General features: G+C 34.8%; 1 protein-coding gene across 2 annotated transcripts; it reads left to right on the top strand.

Moving 5' to 3' along the window:
• Window positions 1-951: 951 nt before the first annotated feature.
• GALAK (galacturonic acid kinase) lies at window positions 952-6,063 on the top strand. 2 transcript variants are annotated; one of them, XM_016333842.3, is made up of 14 exons: window positions 952-1,222; window positions 1,825-1,938; window positions 2,128-2,199; window positions 2,399-2,442; window positions 2,993-3,143; window positions 3,260-3,325; window positions 3,570-3,649; window positions 3,927-4,026; window positions 4,241-4,416; window positions 4,675-4,715; window positions 4,828-4,856; window positions 5,272-5,341; window positions 5,449-5,538; window positions 5,652-6,063. In XM_016333842.3, the coding sequence occupies exons 1-14, from the start codon at window positions 1,187-1,189 to the stop codon at window positions 5,900-5,902; spliced, it is 1,320 nt and encodes a 439-aa protein (XP_016189328.1). In that variant the 5' UTR covers window positions 952-1,186; the 3' UTR covers window positions 5,903-6,063. The 2 variants fall into 2 exon arrangements, with proteins under 2 accessions (XP_016189328.1, XP_016189330.1); XM_016333844.3 differs by having other exon boundaries at window positions 1,200-1,436.
• The last annotated feature ends 3,492 nt before the right edge of the window (window positions 6,064-9,555 follow it).

Below are 9,555 nucleotides of genomic sequence, written 5' to 3'. Positions count from 1 at the left end.
CAAAATATAAGCATATCTCGGATGCAGTGTATCCGTGATGCGCTCATGTTCATATCTCGGGTGCACCCAAGATATGACTCTCAGATTCCGTATCACAGAATGGGATCAGTGCACCCGAGATATGTTTATTTTTTGGTTTCTCCCACTGTATCTGAGATGTAACTAATTACGCATTTTGGTAAATTCTTTCACGTTTATTTAAATCAGTAAATATTATATTTATTTAATTTAAATAAAAATTCCTTTTTATTAACTCACAATATATACATACGGCTAACTATTATTCGATGTTTGTATGTATTTTGGTGAGTTGTAAACACTTTTAAGTTTTAAGTGATGGGAGAGAGCGAGAGAGTATGTACGGTACAGATACATACACTAGTGTACAATAAAAATCAAACGAAAATTTAGGTTTAGATTTTTTTTATGACATTTAGGTTAGATTTAAAATTTAAATATTAATATTTATTATTGTAAATAATTTATGTTTTATATTCAGTTAAAAAAATGAGGTAACAATTAGGTCACGGTAGATTTTGATTCAAATTAATTAGTCTTAAAAAAAATGAATTTAGTCTTTAATATTAATAAACGGTAGATATGTGATGTTTTTCTATTAATTTATCACGTAAAATTTAATGATGATACTTTATATGTATTATTACTTACTGTAACATGTATATTTATAAAAAATAGTCATACAAATAATAATTTTTGGAATAAAACTTTATCTGTTTTAATAGGATTTGTAATAAATATAGAGTAATTGATAAAAATGATATAAAAATTTAAAATAATAAATATTTTACTGTCTAAAATTATATTATTTTTTTTACTCATATAACAACAGAACATATCCCACTCTAAATAACGAAATACATAGACAATTTTATTTTATTTTATACTAAAAAATTTAATTAGCATAAAATTAAAATTTTCAAAAATCTAATTATAACCTTACTCTTAAAAAAAATGAGGTGGCCGTGGCGAGGATGGTGCAGCGAGGTTAAAAAAGAGAAATGAAATGTGGTCTGTCTACCACTACGGTAGTCGGTAGACCCGTTTCAACTGATTTTGGCGCTTCACCAAACGACAGATCCACACTCACTTTCTTTCACAATCATCAATTCATTCTCATCCTCATCCACCGCATTGCACCGAGAGTTAGTCACTGCTTGCGGCGGATATGGCTCGACACTACTCTTGGCCTTCTGATCGCGCGGTACACACATTATATACCAATTCCGCATTCCGATTCACTTCGCCTTGCTGCATTACGCGCTTTCACGCTGCTTTTTTCTTTTTGTTTTCGTTTTCAAATTCGATCTCGTATTGTTTTTGTTTTCGAGCTTGTTTCTTAATACTACTTGTCTTGCGTACGGATCAGTAACTGTATATTTTGCTTGCTCTGATCTCTAATGCCAGGATCTGCGTCGGTGAGATTTGTGATGCCATGAAATGCTAAATATAGAAGATTGATTGATAACCAGATAATTATGGTGCCATGAATTTTGTTAAAACTGCGCTGAATTGTGTTAAAATGGCTAATATTAGGATAGTATTACTGTTTAGTATGCCTATAATTTCGTAAGGTTATGCTGGTACACTTTTTGACACCTTGCCAAGATCGTTTACGGTTGAGTTTTCTGAGCATTTTAAGAATCAATAAGGAATTGTAAATTGCAGTGGAGGTGGAATAATTGGGAAAAATATATATAGAATGAGAATGTAGACCGAAAAGTGAAAAGTGCCTTTTTGATTAAACATCCAGTCGGATTCAATAATCTTTCAAATGTCATGATTAATTCTTGTTGTAACCTGCAGGTAGCTGAAGTGAGACGGATAGTTTCTAGCATGGCAGGGGTTACTAAAGAGGAAGTTCGAATTGTGGCATCTCCCTATCGAATTTGTCCTTTAGGGGCTCATATTGATCACCAGGTACTTCAGTATATGTCTTTCTATTATGACAGTACAATTTTAACTCAATGTTGATCTTGAACAAGTTTTATCGGAAACGTGACTATGCAATACGTACTGGAGCTGTTTACTCCTTCAATTTCCTGGCAGCCTCCTCATGTAATTTCACCTGAAATTCGAATGAGTTCTATTGCACTTTGCTACTTGCAGGGTGGGACTGTTTCGGCTATGACATTAGATATGGGAATACTTCTAGGGTTTGTCCCTTCAAGAAGTAGTGAGGTAATTTGACAACATTCAATTTACAATCTTGAAAAACATGAGACGACATCTGCAAATTTGTTCATTTTGAAGCTAAGCATGTTATTAGTATCTACCTTTGCTAAGCATATATGCATAGTTTTCAATAGTAACATGTGTACTGATTATTCATAATACCTTCCACTGTTTAATAAATGGTCCTTGGGATTTTACCTTGTAGGTGTCACTTATTTCAGGAGATTTTGAAGGGCAAGTTCGGTTCAGGTCTGTCGGGGATCATAAAGTCTTGTTTTCTCCTAAGTATTTTGTTGAAGTTTTCACCTCATCACTTGTAAAATTATCCTGTCAGCTGCAATCATTTGGATGTGTGCCACTTCTGTGGAAACAATTAGTGTTACAAGACATGTGAAGAAATAGTTAATGAAGATGAAATATCATCATTAAGTCTTACCAATGGAAAAATGAAGTAAAGCTTTACTGACTATCATTATTTATATGGCTGGATGTTGGGTTCCCTTTTTCTTTTTTATTTTATTGGGAGTGTGTGTGCGTGCAAGTGTGTGTGTGTGTCGGGTGGAGGGGGAAGATTGCACCAGACATAATCATTACGTCCAAATTTTTACAACTTGGGCCTATTATCAATTGTCATACTAACTAGCTCGTTGGCATTTCAACTGTCAGTTATGATCTTGTGCTATTCTGATTTTCATTGCATCATGTTGTTGTCTTCAACTTGCTGAATTCCATTGTATAATAGGTATATCTTCCACTATATTTCCTTATGTTGAACTTTAAAGTCATTGGTATTTGATAGAGTTGATGAGATTCAACAGCCAATACAAGCCACCACTGAAAATGGGAACTCAAGAAAAGATTCTTCTGGGCAACAAGAACAATGTAAATGGGGGCGTTATGCTAGAGGAGCTGTATATGCTCTACAGAGTAGAGGAAACAAACTTTCTAAGGTCAGGGATACTGCCATGAAATATAATTGTGGTCTTTTTAATGTAGATCACCGTATGCAAGTTATTTCCATCATTTTGAAATATAAACCCACACATCCTTGTCCGTACATTTACAGGGTATCTTTGGATTAATATCTGATGGTGATGGCCTGAACAGTGTGGGTCTAAGCTCTTCTGCTGCAGTAAGATAGTGATTTCCCTGTTTACTTTCTCTTTCTCTGGTCCTTACAGTTATGAAAAGTCTGAATCAAAGGGCATTGCAATGAGAATTGAAATGAATTTCATGAAAAGAGGATCAAACATAATGCTTACTAGCAAGATTCGGTTCAGAGTATGGGTTGGGGATGTTTGGATGGGAGGTCATCAGGGAAACTGCTATTTCTTTTCCTCCCTCATATGGGGAATTCAACTTTCATTGTTTAACAGGCCGGAATAGCTTACCTCATGGCTTTTGAACATGCAAATAATTTAGCAATATCTCCCACAGAGAATATTGAATATGATAGGTAAGTTTACCCAAATCCATTTAATCAGTCAAAGTGAATTTATAATTAGAGCATCCGCATATGTATGCGTGGGTGTTTGTAGGTCAATACTATTTTCACTCTTCTGCTTCTTATTTATGTTATACCTCTTTATGCTAGCTAGTTACTCGTACTATGCATAGCAGTGACAAATGCTTTTGAAATGTTACGATCTAAGTTTGAATATTAAGTTACCGACTTATGTTCCTAATTATCTAGTGATATTTGATGATAACCCGTAAGTGATTTCTCACTTCAGGTTGATTGAGAATGAATATTTGGGTCTGAAGAATGGTATAATGGACCAGTCAGCCATACTACTTTCAAGCCATGGTTGTTTGTTATGCATGAATTGCAAGGTAATATCTGGATTAAGGTGTCTCCGTTGCTACTTCTAAATGTGTTGTTATATGTTAAAAGCGTTATCAGATCTCCCTGTTTGGATTTTGGACGTCTGATGAATAAATGATACAGAATACTATCAGAAAACAAATGCATTTATATGTCTGTACAACTTTCCCCTCAATTGTTTTTGGCATTACTCTGTTTCAAGTGTGTGTTTGGTATATGCAGACCAAAGATTACAGGCTTATACAACGACCAAAGGTCCAAGAATACAAGAAGAGTGGGCAACCAAAGGGAACGAAAATATTGGTGGCACTCTCTGGGTTGAAGGGAGCTTTGACTAGCAACCCTGGATATAATGGGCGAGTTGCAGAGTGTCAAAAGGCAGCACGCGTTCTTTTGGAGTAAGTTTTCTTTTCCTCTTGGGAATCCATTACTTTTCCTTTTTTCCATTATATTCAATGGAAAAAGTTAACCACTAGTAGGGCAAACAAATAACAAGTAAGGCTAATTACAGTTTTTTTTTTTTTCACAATTACCAAAACTACATGTGCTGCTGCAGCCCCTTGGCATTTCCCTTTTAATTTTTTTCTCTGGAGAATTTGGCAGGATAATCAATGGCCCTGAAGGTTTATGTTTGATATTTTGTGTTCATTCTGCAGAGCATCTGGAGATTTCACAGCGGAGCCCATCCTATCTAACGGCTAGTAACTTGACTTCTCACATTTTAACTTGGATCTTTTTATCATTTATCTTTAATGATTTATCAAGTCGTCAACTGATCTAAGTTTATCTCTGTTTTTACAACTGAGCAGTTAAACCAGAAGTTTATGAGACTCACAAGGTATAAAGCATTAATGTGCTAAAACCCAAAGTGTACATAATTTTACCTATCTTGTTCTATTTGTGTGATGTGCAAATGTCCACATTTATAATGAACACTCTGCAGGCATATGTGTTTAATAAACATGAAATGTATTGCTAAATAAATGCGTTGGTTGTTGAAATATAATTTTGAGCAAGGGCACTAGCACTCGGCAATCTCAATCTTACCACTTTGAATATTCAAAGAACCGATAAAATTATGCATGTTATATGGACATAGGCAAAGAATGATTACCCGTGCCTGCACCTTTCTAGTTGATTAAGTTAATCTACCACATATTCTTGTTCTAGGTTGTTTACTAGTGTTATTGTGTCCTTCATATGTATTTGTTCCTGTTCTATTTAAGCATGACCACATATCCTGTTTTGTGCAGTGCAAATTAGATAGCAATCTAGCCAAAAGAGCTGAGCATTATTTCTCTGAGAATATGCGGGTTGCAAAGGGTATAATCTCTTTAATTGATTTGATAAATCTCAAACTCAGGCTATATTTGTGTACTGATCGCTTCAGCTTTTGTGCTTGAATGTCATTTACTTAATATTAAACTCAGGAGTTGAGGCCTGGGCAAAGGGTGATCTAAAAGAATTTGGAGATCTCGTTTCAGCTTCTGGTCGAAGTTCAATTCAAAATTATGAATGCGGTATAGCCTGAACCCCATTATTTGAATTTCTGAACTTCCATCTTGCTGCAATCTCGAAGATATTAGCATTGCTCATTGGATAATTATATTGATGTGAAATTATGTGTTCCAAGGTGCGGAACCACTGATTCAATTGTATGAGATCCTTTTGAGGGCTCCTGGTGTATTGGGAGCGCGCTTCAGCGGAGCTGGGTTTAGAGGATGCTGCATTGCATTTGTGGAGGCTGACCTTGCAGATGAAGCTGCATCATTTGTTGAGAGGGAATATCCCAAGGCCCAGCCTTTGTTGGCTAGGGAAATGGAATTACAAGGACAGACATCAATTTTTATATGTGAATCTGGTGATTGTGCACGTGTACTTTGAGTTTGAGATAGCACACATGCTCTGAACTATCTTGATTATTTTTTTTTTGTCGTAATTTCAATTTGCCCATGACGATGTAAAGCAGGTCTATTCTACTTCCGAGAAACACGGTTTTGCTAGTAATAATGCATCAATTTGGAATAAAATTTTGATTATATCTACGAGCCGAGTAAATTCCCATAATGATCCTGAGATTCCAGTCGTTACTCAATGTAGTCTCTGAGATCCCAATTGCACCATTGTAATCCTCCAAATACAGCTCCGGGCACCATAGTAGTTCCTTGACAGTTTTCCGATGATGAGTCATCATCAAGACGCTGACATGGCCTCATTTTGTCACACTGGATGGTGCCAACGGCTAGTTGAGCTGGCACAGTTTCAATTTATACTTAATGTGGTCCCTCCCTCTATATTTAACTCTAAATTCTCAAATATTCAGTAAGTTAATTTCTTCTTCTTCTTCATCGTTGTTTTCTCATTCTTCTTGTTACTGTTGTTCCTGGAGCTGGAAGCGAATACCCATGATGGGTGGTGGAAGCACTAGAGCTGGAAGCTCTATTAGTTCACCGTGCAGCGGCCATCGGACGAGAACGCAAAGCAGGAGCAGAAGATCTGGGGTGTCGGAATGGTGCGGTTGCGGCTGTCAGTCAGTTCTCAGATGGTCTGGGACAAATTCAAACCCAAATAAATCATTTTAAACCCAAATAAACCATTTTTTGGTTGTCCCAATTATAATGCGAGTTATGAGTATTGCTTGTGTTATTATGATTGCTCCTACCTACCTGACTGTTATTTCAATCAAATACCCTATGTGCACTAGTATAGCATACATACTATCAAGTTATAACTTCAACATTTCAGTCAAATAACTTACAAACTAAATGGAACCTTTGTGCACTAATATAGTATACATACTAACAAAGGATAAAATCAACATTTCAATCAAATAAGTTGTATTAATTCATTCACAACATAATTGTCATAACAACAATAACAGTTAACTAATAATAGGATTAATATTTGTCGAATATGCATGGTTACCTTTTGCATATCGGATATAAAGCACCAGCCATTTTCTTTATAGTATCCCAAGTCTAGATGCAATAATTCAAAACCCATTACTTGACAATCTCCATAAACACAAATAGATTTTTCTGTCCTATTTACACTAACTATTCAATAAAAAAAAAACGATAAAAAAGAATAATACATGTACACAAATAGATTTTTCTATCCTATTTACATAATTATTTGCAGGATAGAGTCACTTTATTTAGTACAAGACAAATACAATATTGACTCCTGGACACGAAATTTTTAATTGAACAATAAGATATGTATGTTTCAAGTTCCATAACATCACATCTTCTATAAAATTAAAAAAGAGTATACTTTTGTGATAACATGTTGCTGTTTATTTCCAATCTTCTAATAAAATTAAAGTGGCTTAAGTAAAATAGATCTTCTAAATATTCTCATCATTATACATAAGAACTGAATTAGAGAAATTATAGATTATACTAGACAACTGCAGCAGAAGTATTTATAGTATTGTCTACATTACAAGTTATTGCACTACTCACTCATATAACAGACATCAACAGATAAGAGTTTTATCAAACAGAATACTCATGACCATGAAACAGAGCATGATTTTCAAACAGAGCATGACTATAATCAAACAGAGCATCTCATGAAACCCCAACCTAATCAAACCCTAGAACCATAGTAACAGAAAAAAAAACCATAATTCTAACCACACTCACAACACAAGCATATACAAAAACCATCATGCATTACAAAAAAAGAGAATAAAAAAAATTTACCTTTACGAATGGCAGAACCTCTTGTTTCTGACACAGGAGGAGACGAATGACGAAGTGAAACCTGATTTTGATGTCTTCTGAGTGCAAGAATTTTAACCTCACCAATGGAACCCTAAGGTAGTGACATTGATGAAGAGAGGAGGAAGAACAAGAAGAAAAGAAGAAGACAGAGGTGGTGGAAGTGGAGAATACAAGTGAAGGGAGGGTGTGTTTTTTATCAAGCCCGTTTCATATTTTCATTTTGGGTCAAACGATGACGTTTTTAACAAATTGGGGGGCCAACCCAAAACGCCAACGTTTTGACTCTCTCCAACGTGGCAACTTCGTGACACATTAGATCGTCGGTGATGACTCATCACTGAAAAGCTATCCAGGGAATACTATGGTGCCCAAAGGTATATCTAGAGGATTACAATGGTACAATTGGGTTCTCAGAGACCACATTGAGTAACGATCTGAATCTCAGGGACTATTAAGGGGATTTACTCTTCACGAGCCCCTATCCTATTCCTAGCAGGAATGAAATTGGAACCCAAACTAAATAAGATTGACACGTATAATTACGGTTGCAAAATGATTGTGAATTCATCACCTCTGTAATGATAGCGTAGCCGAGTTCTTAGCTATTCATGCTAAACACTAACAAGCACATGACACAAAATCATAAAATAAATAAATAAAAACAAAAAAAATTGATGTATCTTTAGGCAGAGAATTCTATAAAGCAAAAGCAAAGATGGCGATGTCAAAAGATATCTAACAATTTATCTTTTAGACAAAGGAATAATAATGGAATTATAGAACTGCTTGTAGACGCATAAAATAAACAATTATAGCTGTGGACATGTGATCATGTCAAAATTATTTGGGTCTTTAAAAGTGAATTCACTCAAGAATTAACATGAATTATTCATGACCAATCAATGATTCTCACGACATAAAGTCAATTAACATCTTTATATCTTAATCTGTTGGGAATTTCCACATTTTGTTCCATACCTAATCAAGTCTATTTCAGTGCAACCATCACAAACAAGAAATAACATAGAGGATTTGCTTCTGAATCTTGAGTTTTGGCAAGCCTCTTTGTCTCTGAGGATTTTCTAGAACAATCCGTGGTCAAAGTTAAGGAAAAAAAGAAAAAACCTCTTCAAATTCAAATAAACATTGAAAAGATATATTCTATTATTACTAAATCAGTTTAGGATTCTTAAGTGGATATACGTTACGTGTAGCTAATAATGAGATTTTAGGCACCATTTATACGTATTCACTTTTTCTTTTTTTGTCGGTATCCTTTAGCCCAGTAGGCCAAGACTAATTCATCACAGATTTGAACTTCATTTAAGGGTTTGCTATAGGCCAATAAGTTAAGGTATGTATAAGACGAGATTCGAATCCCTGACACTTTCTTAAACGGATTAATAAGCTAAATGTAACACCCTACCACAGAAAGTCTTACGCTATAGTCGTAAATTCGAGGTGGTGAGGCATTCCGACACCTAAAACAAAAATACATACATATATGTTATATATCTAGGAGTATGTGAAGGAAAGATAAAACAAAAGCGATAATCGTCATCACACAACGGTAAAGATAAACACGTAGATACACAGAAACAATATATATATATATATATAAAAGAATGAAATACATAACAAGTACTAGTCTTGACTTGCGAAGAAAAACCGACTAGAAAGTATTACAAACCAGAAGTATACCCAAAATACAATCCCGTTTCTCCAAAACAAAACCTCTAAGAGGGATATACAAATTTATATATTCAAAAGTGGAGAATAATTATACTAAGTACAAAATACAAAAGA

This window comes from Arachis ipaensis, chromosome B3 (genome assembly GCF_059453495.1).
Source record: "Arachis ipaensis isolate K30076 ecotype BB chromosome B3, ASM5945349v1, whole genome shotgun sequence".
Lineage (NCBI taxonomy): Eukaryota > Viridiplantae > Streptophyta > Magnoliopsida > Fabales > Fabaceae > Arachis > Arachis ipaensis.
The sequence above is the reverse complement of the archived record's forward strand: the minus strand, read 5'-3'. Positions and strand labels throughout refer to the sequence as shown.